Genomic DNA, 16,171 nt, shown 5'->3' with positions numbered 1-16,171 from the left:
ATAACAAAATACCACAACAGAAATCTATTTTCTCATAATTCTGAAGTTTAGAAGTCCAAATTCAAAGAGTAATTTCATTACTCTTCAGATGTAAATTCATCTAGTCTTCATTGCCTTTGTACTTTGCAAATAGTGTTGTATTCTGAAATTCTATCACATATGATGTATAAATTTTGGGGTGTTGTTTGACTTTTCTTATGGAAACATGATCAAGCAGGCTGAACTAATGAGCTTCTTGGAATTACTTACGGAGCATGGGTGTGGAGTTATGTAGGGGAATATGAATGACTCAAAGGTAGCTGCATCACTGAAAAGCCATTGCAACATGGGCAATGATTCATGAAGGCTGTGTTCTTGAAGCTCCCTTTATAACCTGTGAATACCTCAGCCACTTGAGAGAGTATCCTGCACTTCATTTTGTTACTACTTATTTTACCTTGGGAGAGGAGCCTTGTAAATCATGTCAGTTTCAGGTGCTTTCTGAGACTTGTGAGTTGTTTATTTCTTGAACCTTATAAACTTTATTTTTTGAGTCTTAAGCAGCCTACCACCAGGATGGAATGTTTTAATTTGAAAGAAATTTCTATATAACATAACAGGATACAATTATCCCACAACAGGCTCAGATCTCTGTATGTCTGTGTCTATCAGGTTTACATCATCAGTTAGTGATTTCCATGTTAGGAACAGGTTGGTTTAGAAAAAAAATTCTATTCTTAAGAAGTTAGAGGGTGGGTGTTCAATTGAACAGTCTGGATCTAGCCTCTGCAGGGCTTTTAATATCCAAAGGAACAAGAGAATTTCCCTAAGAACTTCCAGTTTTGGGAAACATAGATATACATACTTGTAAAAGTCTAAGACTAGAAAAGGCATTAAAAAGTATGGGTAATAGTTGAATGAAAAAAAATACAACCCCCTCCCCCAAAGCAGTAATAACCCAAACTATTTTCTGGAGCATGCTAGGGTTTTCAAAATGTCAGCTCACTTTCACTGAACTGAGTGTTCTGTGATGGCGGAGTTTAGAGTTGCTGCATTCAGCTGTATAGGGTATTTGGATTTTCCTGAGACTTTAAGAATCCAGTATACATTGTGATGGGACACTGAGATCTGTATGGTAGCCACAAATTTCCTGCACCATGTAGTAATGCCTTTAAGCATGTTCTCTGGAATATATTTTTGGAAATGCTGGTATAGGTCAAAAATCTTATAGGATAGGACTGGTGTGAACTTGGTATGGTGTAGGTTGTATGTTTGACACTTCAACATGGCCTTGTTAAGAGTAAAATGAGACAAGGCAAAAGTAAGAGTGAGCAGGCTGAACAGTTGAGAGAAGCAAGGATACACAGGTAGAATACTGGAGGGCTCGCCAAAAGAGTAATGTGAGTATTCACACATGCCTCTTGGTGATCTAGACTTTGGAAGCTAGATCGTCCGTCGTGTGTTTTATGTGTACTACTCAACAGGATTGTGTCGTAGTTGCAGAGATACTAGTGCTGTGTTGAAACACCATGACCAAAGCAACCTGGGGAGGAAAAGATTTATTTGGCTTACACTTCCACATCACATTTGATCATCAAAGGAAGTCAGGACTGGAACTCAACCAAGGCAGGAACCTGGAGGCAGGAGCTGATGCAGAGGCCTTGGAGGAGTGCTGTTTACTGGCTTGCTCCCCATGGCTTGCTCATCCTGCTTTCTACAAAACCCAGGACCACCAGCCCAGGTGTTGTCCCACCTACTATGGATTGGGCTCTTCCCCATCAATCACTAATTAGGAAAATACTCAACAAACTTGCCTGCAACCTTTAATTAAAAAATTGTTTATGTGTACTATATTTACCTCATTTCCACAATTCTTCTGGTGCCTTTCATGTCTTCCTACAACTAGCTCCTCTCAAATTCTTAACCTTTAAAAAAAATATTATTGTTATATACACACATGCACACACATATATAGAAATGAATATAAAAATACAAACTGCTGAGTCAATTTATTGTTGCTCATATGTATATGTTTTAGGGTTGACTACATGGTATTGGATAACAAATTAGTGTTCTCAAATCTCTCTTAATTGCCTATAGCTCTTCATCTAGAGGTGGAGCTTTTTGTGATTTTCAGCATCCATATTGGCATTTCAGCTGGCACTGTCATTCTTAGGTCTTGTTTACGTAACCGTATTATTTTGAATTTGGGATGACGACAGGATTTCCAACAGTTTCTGAAATGACCCTTATTGTCACTTCTGCTACTGTCTTTGTATGCACGGGAAGGAGTGTTCTTATCATTGACAATCTAAAATCAAAATAGTGATTTTGAAAGTTATGAAAGTTGTTGAAGATACTGTGTATTGTGCTGTATCAAATACCCAGCCAAGATTTAATTCTTTATGTAGGAATAAACATTAATTTCACTATTATACAAATTTCTTGATTCTTTTTTTTTTTAAAGATTTATTTATTTATTATATGTAAGTACACTGTAGCTGTCCTCAGACACTCCAGAAGAGGGCATCAGATTTCGTTACGGATGGTTGTGAGCCACCATGTGGTTGCTGGGATTTGAACTCTGGACCTTCGGAAGAGCAGTCTGTGCTCTTAACCACTGAGCCATCTCGCCAGCCCAGCCATCTCGCCAGCCCTTGATTCTTTAATTAATTATGTGTATACAAAATCATTGTTTTAAAATGAATTTCTTTATGACTTGCTGTCATATTGATTGTATACCTTTGTTTCTATGCCTCTGTACCTGGGGTTGCGGAACATTCTGCAGGAGGAAAGGAGGCGTGCTTGGAACAGCTTACGGCCTGGTTTAAACCAGTTCAGAACTTTGGAGATGGAGATTAGTAGCTCTCTGAAAGATGAAAGACTGAAAACCGTATAGATTTATTTTTCATGTTTTAAATTATGATCAGGATGAGTCTAATTAAAAAAAAATATGGAAGGATTTGGGTGTTGGGTATCACTATCTCATGCTTGTGTTTACTTAATTTAGGTGAGAAATGGGTAAGGAACAACTTGACATTCAGTTCATGAAGAAGATGCAGGCATGGTAACAGGTAAGGGGGGAGCAGTGTGCTAAATCACAGGCAGTCAGCCTGTCTTTATGGAACGATCGATCCCAGGTCCTTCAACAGCAGGACTAGTGATGGATACTGTTTTATATTATACTACAGGTCAGAACAAATACCTTTAGACTATTTATTACTTTTTGTTGTGACTTACTTTCTAACTCTTTGAAAATACAGTTATTGCTACTTTTAAGCTTAATTTGAGTAAAAAATTTTAAAGTTGCTAGTTGGAAAATTTTCATTGCATAAAACTATGCAAAAGTGTATGCATTTTCTCTTGGTAATCAGTTATTGTGCTCAGCTTCTTTTAGCATAGTATACTGAGTTCTATCTCGGGAGGAAAGACAAACAGGAGGAGGAGAGGAGTTAGGAAAAGTGTTATTAGAACTGTGGAATAGCATTGCAGCCTTTCAAAGGACTTATACTCTTAGAAATGCTTAGAATTGAGGGAAATACTCCAAATAGAGGAGTGTAGGGGTACATGGAATAATTTTAGACAATGGATTTTTTATGAAAAAAAAAAGGGTTTTGAATGTTACTTAGTTAGTGGTCAGTTTTCTAATGTTTATTTTTAAAAAATGGTTAATAGGCCTCTTCTTGTCCTATTTAAAAATAGTTACTTTCAGGGACAAATTGCTTTGTGTTTGAAACTTACATGCATGCACATATGTGCATTCGTGTATATATGTGTTAGAAGAAAGGAGTACCTGAGAACCTGTGTCCTATGGCTAAGTGAAGAAGGAATGGGAAGAGAATAGATGGTTCCATTTCCGTGTAAAGAATTTCATGTGGAAGAGGGTAGATATGGAAGATCCTGAATATAGCAGCTGTTATCAAGAGAAAGTGGGCGTTTCTAGTGGGCTTCAAATGTAACATACAGTCTCTGATGCTTTTCAGCTGTCCTTTGTCTAAGCTGGTCTACCTGACTCTCCAGGTCTGTAATCTTTGGAGGCTCTACTTAATTCCAGTTTGCTTCTGATACTTGGTGTATCTACTGTGGTCTGTTCAGTGTAATTTTCTCATTCTCTCTTGCTTCCTTTCTTGTTCTCCTGTTCTCTCCTTTCCCCTTATGTGATGTCTCTGACTGGAGCGATGTTCTTTCTTCTCTCCATTGTTGTGGCCTGTCTTCTCCTCATAGTTGTTTATTACCTCACACAGTGTGTCTTCTCTAAACCCGTACTGTACCTGCCCGTTTCACCTTTAGTCTGGCATTTGGTTCTCTAAGGGCTCATAGGAAGCCATAGATGTTTCTCCTGATTTAGATTGTATTCTTCAGGGCAGCAGGGCCTTTTGTATTTTGTCTGTCATTGGAGAGCTCGGTGCCCACGTGGAGATTGTCTCTTGTTTCTTCCTTGTTTATTCACCCACCTAAGGTCTTCTTTGTTTTATTTTTTACTTGGATCTCTTTATTTGTCTGAATTGGCTATCCTCACTGATCTTTTCTTTTCAGTCTACAGGTTACCTTGCTGAAGGAACGTGGCTTGAGAAAGCTAATGTGAAATCAGTGCTAAACTTTGTTAACTACTGCCATTAAGACTCGTAGACCAAAAGCATTTTTTCTCTAGTTCATCTCTAAATCAATTACCAAGAATCTTTCAGGTAAGGTAGTCATTCAAAGATGACATAATGTGATGTGTAATTTGGTAATTATTGCACCAAGATGTTATATATGGGAAATCTGAATGTATCATAGATAAACTGATTTTATAGTGTTATAATTTTTATATTATACTGAATATTAGGTTTCTTTAAGTTAAAACAACCTTATCTATAAGTCTCTAACTTCATAGATTTCTTTTGTCTCATACTTGTGCATTTCAGTTTGGTTAGAATGTAATGGTAGTATTCTGTTAGTGTTTTGTTTTAGTGTGCTATGTTAGTGTACCGTGTTCGTGCACTACATCAGTATAGCATGTTAGCATATAGTGTGTTTATGTAGTACATTAGTGTCGTGTGTTAGTGTATTATATTAGCATAATATGTTAGTGTACTGTATTTGTGTATAGTTTGTGTATGGCATGAGTGTATTATGTTAGTATAAAATGTTAGTATGTGGTGATTGTGTAAAGTGTTAATGTACTGTATTAGTATATTGTAGTGCACTACATTAGTATGCTGCATGAGTGTATTGTGTTAGTGTACTTTGTTAATGTACAGTGTTAGAGTACTTCATTAGTGTACTGTGTTAATGTTCGTCTTAGTGTGTTGTGTTAATGTATTGTATGTGTAGTGTTAGTGTATTGTGTTTGTATAAAGTGTCAATGTACTGTGTTCATATACAGTGTTTGTGTTAGTGTTACATTGATCTACTGTGTTGCTATACTATGTTAATGGATTGTGCCCATGTACTATGCTTGTGAAATATGTTAGTGTACTTACTGTGGGAGAGTAGTTACTCTGTTCCCTTACTGTATTTGAATACAGTGGTGCTATACTCTGGGAGTTTGTTACTCAGAATATCTGGAATTTGGAGCTGCTTAGTATTTAATTTTGTTTTATCTTTATGATGAAATTAGAAAGAGGTCAAGTCAGCAGAAAATGCAATTGTTTCTCTCTTTTAAGAATTGTATTATTAAAAGCAAAGAATTATATTGTGATTGCATTTGGTTTAGATAAGTCTGTAATTTATAAAATATTAACATGGGCTACTATAGTTTAAATTAAATTAATGTACTTTCTTATTAAATGAAGTACTTTGCCTATAAAGAAAAATCTTTTAAATTTTTGAAATAATTTTTAAAAATTAAATTGCTGTACAAAATATTAGGTTTCATCTAGGGAAAGTTGGCTTTAAACTTGGCTATGTAGCAGAGATTGGCCTTGAACTCCTTGAGTTTATTTTATTGGATCTTGCTTTAAAATTGGCTTGGGATTACTATATATTGTAGGTCTTTGTTCATAAGATCCTCTGAATTATAGCTAAACGTGTGGAGCGTGGATATAATTCTAATACAGCTGCATTTCAACATATATTTATTGGTCAACTGCATTTGTCAGACTAAGTCCTAGAGACAGAAAACCAAAAACAGACAAAATCCTATTTATACAGAACTTAGATTCTGCTGGTGTTAGGATACACATAATAGAGTAGAGATGTTGAATATATGGTACAGGAGATGTGTTAGTACTTGGAAGTAAAATAAAGCAAGAGAAGGGCATACAGGGTGATTTTAAGTAGGAGAGGGAAGAATTCAAATCTTAGGAAGCTTGTTCAGGGAGTAGTCCAATGAGAGGAGACAGTTGAATAGAAATCTGAAGAAGGGAGGGAATGAACTGTGTGTATAGCAGGAGGGAAAGCATGTTCCAGAGAGAAGAAATTAGATAGTTCTTTTTCAGACGGTTATGTTTACTGGGACTCATCATTAGGGAGATATTCTTGTAGGTTCACTCCAGCTTCTTGTTTTGATAGAATGTCCAGCAAAGAAGTGAAGACTGCTCTAAAAAGTGCAAGAGATGCAATCAGAAACAAAGAGTACAAAGAAGCTTTGAAGCATTGCAAGGTAAAGGGTATTTGTTTCTTGGGCAATCAAATACATTACCAATTTATGAGTTATTTGTAGGTATAAGTCTTTAATTGTCCATATTGAGTCAAGTGGTAATACCTGAAGAGCAGTTAGACTCATCTCTCCTTATAAGTGGGGTAGGTGTCTATTGCTGCACTTAATACTCTTGTTTGCTAAATTATCAAAGCTGTTTTCAAAGGCAGAAGTATCAAAAGCATCTTGCATTATGGAATGTCACTACACATTGTTGTTGTTGTTGTTTTATTATGCTGTACTATATTTTTAAATGTGCCTGTTATGTGCATTGTGCTTGTAGAAGTCAGAACAAATTGTAGGAATCACTTCTCTCCTTCTACCATGTGGGTCCTGGGGCTTGAACTCAAATCATTAGATTTGATAGCCAGAACCTTGCATTCTGGGCCTACTCAACATTTTTATTATTTTATGGTATTTGAAATTCTGAATTCTATCTGACCAGTGGGTAGAAGAATCAAGATTCTAAAGCTTGCTTGTGCGCCTATGGGAATGTTCCTTTTAAAGAGAAATTGACTGCTATAGAAAGGATGGTGGTAGAAGTGAAGTCCTTAGGAAGGTGACAGGATGCAGCCCAGATCATGAGAGGAGGCCTTTAGTTCCACTTCTGTTTTAGCAGGAAAAAGATAGGTGCAGATACATACAGGGCGATGAGAAGATCAGAGCATTTTTTTTTTTTTCTCTGATGGCTTCTATTTTTTGGTGACACAAGGGCCCATTTGAAGCTTTGAAGTTTCATGCTGCTTAGGTGAAATCTGTGACTGATGGAGTTCAGTTTTGGATGGTAAGAATGATGAGGAGAGAGGCAGAGGAGGCTGCAATGAGAGGAGGGAGGAGGTGTGGCAGTGATGGATCGTAAGGAAGGGTCAAGCCATAGGAGTAGGAAGGAGAGTCTGAGGTCCAGAGCTGTTACAGTGAGACCTTTACAGTAATTGATTGGTCGGGTAGGCGTATCAGACACATTAGACATCACCTCAGAGGCACTAGAGCACACTGGTGCACTGAATGGGATGAAATCAAAGCATTTCCTCTTGCAGTACTGCGGCCAAGAACAAGCGCAATTTTGATTCCTTGCTTCTTTCCCTGTGACCTATCTGTCTGTAATTTATGGTTCCGTAGTTGTCTGATGTATGAGTCTCATTCTGTGCCTGCCTGAATGCTGTCTTGTTTGTTTGTCCCTCCTAAAGGGCTTTTGCTAAGCCTAATCTGCATAGACAGCATCACAGAGGGAAGGCATTCTTTAATAGAGTTTTGAACTTTACTGGTTGAGAGCACTCAGAAAAGCAAACATGACAGTGAAGCCTCAACAGACTTATGTCCATGCTGCTTCCAGTGTTTATGGTGGGTATTTGTTTATGGACAGTTTTGACCTTTCTGCTGTTTTCAGCAATTGTTTATCATAGTGGACATATAGACACACGTGCATTACTTTTTGAGTCAGGAGCATGAAAGAATATGCTATTTAAAATTAAAGCTGTGTAACATGGTATGGATACATTGCACTCTTAAAGGCAGGTTAAACAACAGGCTAACCACACAGCAAGATTTTTGTTTTGTTTTGCTTTGTTTAGTTTTATTTTTTTGAGACAGGGTCTCTCTGTGTAGCCCTGCCTGCCCTTGGAACTCTCTTTGTGGACCAGAGTGGCCTTGAACTCACAGAGATCTGCCTGCCTCTGACACCTAAGTGCTGAGATCCTAAGTATGTGTCTCCACACCTGATTTGATTCTAATTCTTTAATGGCCTCAAAGTTTATTATTTACTTGGCTATGAGGGTCAGCAAAGGTACCAGCCTCTCTGAATGTAAGAGATCTATTCATAAAAATATATTGATGACTGAGATTAGCAGACATATGAAGCCATAATGGTACTAATCTGGTAGAGTCTGTTCAGATGGAGGATGCAGTATATATGGAGTGAGAGGAGAGGAACCGTTTCCTCCAGCACGGAGCTTATCTAACTGATAATGCTCGTATGCTTGCGCGCCCACATAGTTATTACTAGTGTTAGAGTGTGTGTGTGTGTGTGTGTGTGTGATGCATGTGTGTATGGTATGGGGCATACACATGTGGACATCAGAGAACAACTTTGTGGAGCCAGTTCTCTTTCCACCTTTGCGTTGAGTTTCAGGGAGTGAACTTAGTTCTGTAGTAAGCCTGGGTGGCTCACTGAGCCATTTGGCTGGCCCATGTTCCTGTTACCTTATTTTAGATGGGTATCTTTCTGGTAAAATTTTGACATGAATTTCATCAGGTAGCTTATAATTTATAGTGGAGACAAAGCAATGGCAGATGTCTCTTATCTGAGGTAAGCCAGAACTGGTTGACACCAAAGAAAAACTACCCAGGAGTGTATTTGCTGTGGTTCTGTCTCAGAGCTTTGCAACATGGCATAAGCATCCTTTGGGGAAGCTGGCTCTAGGTTCGTTACATACAGTTAGGTACTTTAATTTCTGTGTCCTCTCAGAATTTTCTGCCTATTTTCACCACATTTCTTTTGTATGTGATTATTTCCTTTAAAATGTATCTCAGATACTGAAGCTCTGATTGTTAGTCAGACAGTAATTAGTGGTTGGTAGCTGACATGTAGCTGTGTCAGTTGAGAGGCAGTTATGTGCCACCAGTTGTACTCGGTGTTCAGAACACGAGCAGAACCAGCCCTAGTGTTAGGGTTTCACTTTGGCAGACGCCTGGTTAAGTTTTGCAGGAGGCAGCATTATTGGATTGAGTACAGCTTGTACTGTACACGGATGACAGATGGCTGGAAGTGTGTGGATGTACAGAAGTCTAATTATTGGAGAGGTTCAACTCATAGAAAGGTGATTTTCCCTAGAATAGGCAAAACCTTGAGAGGCTCCTGGTTCTTTTGTTTTTTTTCCTTTCCCTAGAACATATTAATTGTCGCCTTAAACTATTTACTTTATGTTAGCAGCTACTCTTATTTCTGAAAGCATCATCCCTGTACACCTTTGTTCTAGATGGCTGGGGTTATTTAAATATTTACTGCCATTGTGTATTTGAACATGTTTGGTATATTGACTTTAGGATGACTTGACTTATAGCTGCCATGAAGAATCCATCTTTAATATGGGAAAGTATTATTATGGAAAAGAAGATACTGGTGTTGGATGAAGTGCTGTGGAGACAGGAATGGGGCTAGGCATTACTGTTCTCTTCTACCCAGCATTCTCATGGGTGGGCGAGGCTTTTGATATAGGTAATCAAGTTCACTTGGGCACTTTACAGAAAAGCACCTCATTTTCCAAACCCTTCACAGTTTTTCATTTACAGTACCTAGCTAGCTACGAATGTAAGGTTGCTGTTGGTGGCAGATTCGTAACAGACTATTGTTTTGTTGTTTATTAAGTAGTTTCCAAAATGTAATGACTTACTCTTAATTTTTTTAATCAGACAGTGTTAAAACAAGAGAAAAATAACTATAATGCCTGGGTTTTTATTGGTGTTGCTGCAGCTGAACTAGAACAGCCTGATCAGGCCCAGGGTGCCTATAAGAAAGCTGCTGAACTAGAGCCGGAACAGCTACTCGCCTGGCAGGTATGGAGACGTGCTAGTTCTTGTAATATAGGGCAAACTGTACGTTCCAGTGTTAACAGAAGAAGTTAAACCTGCCTTATGAACAAAATTAAAGTTTTTAAATTAAAAGTTAGGTTTAGATGACAAAGATACTATTTGTTACTGTTTAACTACCTACCTAGTAGATTATTTTTAAATATAAAGACTTTTAACTATAAAGTCTTTCTACCACCTTTAGTTTACTTGGAGGGTAATTCCACACATGTTTTGCTATAAACTATGCTAATTTGTGGATGTTAGTACATTATTTCACATAATAAACACATTTCGGGACGTATGAAATTTTGCTAAGAATAACCATTGCTGCTTCCTGTTTTAGGGGCTAGCGAGTTTGTATGAGAAGTGCAATCACGTAAATGCTAAGGATGATTTACCTGGTGTTTACCAGAAGCTGTTGGAGCTCTATGGAAGGTAGGACTGCGTGGGAAAGGCGGGTCTCTTTACAAGTTTGAATTAGAATAGTTCTATTCATTGAAGTGTATTAGCTAGGCCTCTCTAGAGAAAGAAAACTGATAGAATGAATTTACATATATAAATAGCTTTATTTAGAGTGGCTGACAGGCTGTGGTCCAACAGTGGAAAGTCCATGAACCCAGTAATAATTTGGTCCTTGGGGCTGGATGTTTCAAATGGTCTTTGGGCAAACTCAGGAATTTCAGAGAAGTGGGCTCTACAGCCAGTGAAGGAAAGGACTTGCCAGAGTGAGGGAAAGCAGACAAGAGCAGCTCCAGTCTTTTACGTCCTTTATGTTGACTGCTACCTGAAGATGGGGTCCAGATTTTAAGGTAGGTCTTCCCACCTCAAATGATTCCATCAAGAAAAATCCCTCCCAGCTGTACCTAGTAGCTTGGGTTTTAGTTAATTCCAGATATAGTTAACTTGACAACCAGAAATAATCACTACAGAGGTAGAAGGACTGTAAACATTTACTGAGAATTCAGAAACCATTTCTTCCAGAAGTTTGTCACAAATTTTTTTTGTGGTTGAAATAGACTGAAAAGACTATTAAGATGATTGGCTCAATTTAGAATTTTAAAATTTATGGTCAAGATATTGACAGATGGTCTTTAGGCTTGTTATATAAAATAATACTATAGTATCAATGCTTCAGGCTTTAAGTCTTTGGTTTCTGCTATCAAATTAAGATTTCTTTTTCTTTTTCTCTTGAACCTAAGTGTTGACAGACAGAAGTGGTGTGACGTGTGTAAGAAACTTGTGGCTCTCTATCACCAGGAAAAGAAACACCTAGAGGTGAGCTAGTGACGTCTGAGCTACTTTCATAAAAATGTTAGAAAAAAGTTTTCATCTAGCTTTAATGAAAGTTAAAAATTAAGACGCAGTATGATATCAAAACTTTGAGAAATAAATTACAATGTTTTGGAAATTGAATTATAATTTAGGATATCTTAACTTCAAAACTTTAACACTAGTTTAAGTTTCCTCAGTAGTGTACTTGTGGAGCTTAGAAAGCCATATTGTTACTTTCTAAGTTGTGGGGGTTGGAGATGTAGTCTTGTGTCTTAGTGATATTTCGGTTCTGGTAATTTGCCTAATTAACTTTTTTTTTTCTTTTTCTGGTCAGAGTTCATATAGCATGGGGTATATTACTTTTGCTATTTTTACGTGTTAATGGATGAAATAATTTTGACCATTAGGTTTAGCATTTTAAGTTTATGGTAACATAACTATTTCAATCTTCTTTTCACCAGGTGGCTCGGACATGGCATAGATTGATAAAGACACGGCAGGAAGATGGAGCAGACAGACAAGAGCTTTTTGAGCTGTGGAGGAAATTGAGTCAATTGCTGGCTGAGAATATAGAAGATCAGAATAATGAGACCCAGCAGATGGTATTGTCTGGTTTGATTCTCAGGGTCTATGTCATGACCTAGACATAGGTTATGTTCATAACCTAATTCAAATTAGAAAGTGGAAACGCAGTGAAGTGACACAGGAAAGTCTTGTGTGTCTGCACAGTGAGCACTGTGTGTGCTCGGCTTGCAATTCCTAGAGGTTCTTGCTGATGATAAAATGAGAAACCTTTGCTTACAGTCTCATGTAATGTGAAGGGGTAAACTTGGGTCTTAGAATATTAGAATTTCAGGCACTTGTATTCATAAGAATCCACAATAGATCATTAACTTAGTCACTGTAGAAAGGAAAATATGTAAAAACTGACTTTCACAAAACTGCTGTAACTTCTGGAAAGTTGTACTTTGTTGCTATTATTCCTTATACTTGTTAACTAAGGGTACTGAATTACTTAATAATTACTTAATAATTCATTTGGAATATACGCACACATATATATGTATATATATAGATATCTATATATTTAGATTTTATTAGGTAATGTTCTTTTTTAGTGTATTGATTTCCAAGTCATTGAAAGAGTTTTAAAATATAAAACCTTAGTTTTGAACCATAGTTGGGAGTATCTTACATATTTTATTAGTAAGTTTAATAGTAACTTAATTTTTTATTGAAATAGATAGCTATTTAATGTATGCTTGTTAAATTGAGTCCAGTTAAAAATAATAGTTACAAACTATACACAATGAAAACTTTTTTTATATGTTTACTTGTCTATTTGGTAATTTGTATTTTTGTTCAGAAAATAATGTTGAGAATGTACTGTATATCAGGCAGTCCCCAAAGGGTTGAAGATTAAATGTTTGTGTAAGAAACCCACTTAAAAGGAGAACGGGTATTGTGGTTCACAGCTTCAGAGGTTGAGAGTGCACTGACCATCTGCTTGCTGCATCGTGTGTACAGCATGGGAGGCCAGCAAGGTCAGGAGCCCATGCAGGTCAGAGTTGCAGCAAGGTCAGGAGCCCATGCAGGTCAGAGCTGCAGCAAGGTCAGGAGCCCATGCAAGTCAGAGCTGCAGCAAGGTCAGGAGCCCATGCAGGTCAGAGCTGCAGCAAGGTCAGGAGCCCATGCAGGTCAGAGCTGTTCCCATGTGCTGGCTAGGATAGAAAGAGCCGAAGGAAGATCGGGGTCTAGTACCTCCTCCAGGGAGACCTGCCTTCGATCACTAGGCTTTACTCTCTGAAGTTTCTGCCACCTACCAAGAACACTACAGCCTGGTGAGAAACCCTCAACGCATGGCTTTCAGTGATTTTTAGGTCCGTATTTTAACATACAGTAATAATGACTTGTCTGCATAAGCAGCTGTGGGAGAAGCTTAGTAGTGACGAGTTGGGTGGCTCCTCGCTTTCTCTTAAACTCTAGCTACATAATGTAGCTTTACTAGATTTCCTAAAATGCTCTTAGTTAACAGAGTATCAACCATACCAAAGTTAATTAAGTATGTTTTTGATTTATTTATGCTTCATGGGAGATATTTCATTAAAAAAAAAAAAAGTAGTATCTTACTATGTTGCCTGGGCTGGCCCTAAAGTCCTGAGTTTATGGTATACCTCTGTCTTTTTCTTTTTTTTTTTTTTTTTTTGTCCCTGTCTCCACTCTCACCTTTCCCTTCCCTCCCCTCTTCTTTCCCCATTTCACTCTCATTCCTTCTCTTCCTTCTTGCTTCTCTTCCTTTTTCATTTCTTCTTTCATACCCCCCCCCCCGTTATTTCTTCCTCCTGTTTTTCTTTCTATGCTGGCAATTGAATCTAGGGTACTACACATTCTAGGATCATGCTGAGCACAGAGCTCTTCTGTCTCCAGTTAATACACATACACACACACACACACACAGAGAGACTGACACACAGACTGACACACAAACCACACAAACACAAATGCACATGCACACATATAAATATGTACACACAGACACATACTCTCATAAATACACACTCATAAACACATGGACATATATACACATGCACAACACAGATACACACTTATACACATACCAGCACACACAACGCACACTATCACACACATATACACAAACATACATATACACACATAGATACACACACAAACCACACATACACATATACATATATGCACATATACACATTCACTCATACACACACACACACACACACACATTTTTGTTGTTTGCGTCTTTGTTTTGTTTTTGATTTTGCGACAGTGTCTCATCATTGCAGCCTAGGCTAGCTTGTATTCTTGATCCTTCTGCCTCAGTTTGCTGTATACTAGGGGTTACAGAAGTATATCACAGTATCTAACAATTTTTAATAAACATGTATTAACCATGCATATTTATGACATTCATACATAAAACATTCATTGATCATACCCAACAACCTTTTATTCTTTCTCCTTACCTCCTATACTTTTCATAGTCCTTTTAAAAAAATTAAAAATATAATTGCAACATTTTTCTCCTTTTCTTTCTTTCCTCCAACCCCTCCATGCTACGCCCAAATTTCTCTGAAATCCCTGGCCTTCTTTTAATTGTTATCATTGTTATGTATATATGCATAAATGTTAATTCTTATAGGATATGTACGTGCATACACACATTTATACCTATAGGAGCCCTTGACCACTTGGTGTTGAGTTGGTTAATTGGTTAGTTAGGGACACCATCCTGGAGAAGTCAACTCCTACTCTCAGCATTTAGTCACCTGTAGTTGTTTGACTAGAGATGGGGGCCCATGAGACTTCCCCCTTCCATGTTACCATGGTGGGTTTCTTTGCTCAGGTCTTCTCCCAGCAGCCATATTGTTGAGGTATCAGAGATGTGCTTCCCTGTAGCTTCTATAAAACACAGTTTTATAGCAGATTTCCTACTCCCATGGCTCGTCAATCTTTCTGTCCTCTCTTCTGCAGTTTTCTCTGAGCCTCAGATGCAGATGTTGTGTTAAGAGATGTATCTCTTTAGGCTAGGCACCCCAAGGTCAGCTGTTCTCTGCATTTTGACCATTTGTGGTTTTCTCTAATGGCCTCTGATACAAAGAGAAGCTTCTCCAGTGAGAGTTGAACTACATGTATTTTATAGATAGTGAGCTGTGCTGGTTCTTTTCTAAGATCCATAGTTTACTGGCCTTGAGTAGTCGATTAAGTTTCTAGTACTAGGTATGATTTCCCTCCTTTTGAGCAGCCCTTAAGTCCAATTAGGCAGATCTTGGTTATCCGCAAGGTATGAGTGCCTCCAGTGCATCTTTAGGATATCTTGCCAGGCTTCTTGTTGTTGGGATTCCTAGGCTTCAGTAGAGTTAGCATTCAGGGAAGATACTTTCAAGTCAGATCGAGTTCTCATCTTCCAAGTCTTGTATCCAAAGTGCATGGTGTCTCAACAGCAGGGACTTACCTTCAGCCTCTGAGCGGCAGCCAAGGACAATAGCAGTGTCCTGCAGTACCGAAACACCGAAAGGGAGTTTATCATACCTGTTATTAGAGTTTTAGTTAGATAGAGTATGGCTCCTGAGGGAAATATTGTCAGCTTAACTTCATTTAAGATATATATAAGATATATATATATATATATATATCATATATATATGCACTATATCTAATTTTGGATAAATAAAAAATAATTTGCTTTCTTAATGTTCCTTCCCTCCTCCCCACTCTTCTCTTTCCCTCCCTAATCCAAGTCCCTGCCCTGTTTTTCCTATTCATCACCTGTACACTGCCGTTCTCTCTAGAACTCCTTTTTCTCTGTCCTTAGTAATAGACTTTTAAGAATTTATTTCTAGGTATTAAACAGATAAATCATTAAAAAGATAAGGGATGAAGTTTAATGAGTGCTCAGAGAAAACTGTTACATATTTTTCCATTTGGAATTCTTGCTTTGTTATTTGAAAAATATAACTATGATATATAATTTTAAGTTGAAAATTTTTTTTGTTATAAGATCATTACCCTTATTTACCCTTATTTGAATAGTTAAATTTTTACAGCCTTTATATTTAAATTGCCATCGATAACATTTTGAGGTAATGAGATGGTAGAGTTCGGTTGTGATGACCAATTTTATCAACTTGATTGGATTAAGAAACACTGAGGTCATCAGCATATCTACGAGTGTGACTACAAGTGCTTCTATAAAGA

The 16,171-nt window shown here is 37.6% G+C and overlaps 1 protein-coding gene across 5 annotated transcripts in view; it reads left to right on the top strand.

Annotated features, from left to right (window-relative positions):
* The window catches only part of Skic3 (SKI3 subunit of superkiller complex), an 87,110-nt gene that overhangs the window by 3,281 nt on the left and 67,658 nt on the right, over window positions 1-16,171 (top strand). For all 5 annotated transcript variants that reach the window (XM_029468331.2, XM_021180671.3, XM_029468334.2 and 2 more), the window contains 7 exons: window positions 2,990-3,053; window positions 4,516-4,664; window positions 6,475-6,565; window positions 10,010-10,153; window positions 10,512-10,603; window positions 11,368-11,443; window positions 11,902-12,042. In XM_029468331.2, the coding sequence (XP_029324191.1) occupies window positions 6,476-6,565; window positions 10,010-10,153; window positions 10,512-10,603; window positions 11,368-11,443; window positions 11,902-12,042 (543 nt within the window). In that variant the 5' untranslated portion in view covers window positions 2,990-3,053; window positions 4,516-4,664; window position 6,475. The remainder of the gene's footprint in view (window positions 1-2,989; window positions 3,054-4,515; window positions 4,665-6,474; window positions 6,566-10,009; window positions 10,154-10,511; window positions 10,604-11,367; window positions 11,444-11,901; window positions 12,043-16,171) is intronic.

This window comes from Mus caroli, unplaced genomic scaffold (genome assembly GCF_978045245.1).
Source record: "Mus caroli unplaced genomic scaffold, Mus_caroli_1 scaffold_15, whole genome shotgun sequence".
NCBI lineage: Eukaryota > Metazoa > Chordata > Mammalia > Rodentia > Muridae > Mus > Mus caroli.
This window is presented reverse-complemented; position numbering and strand designations above follow the sequence as displayed.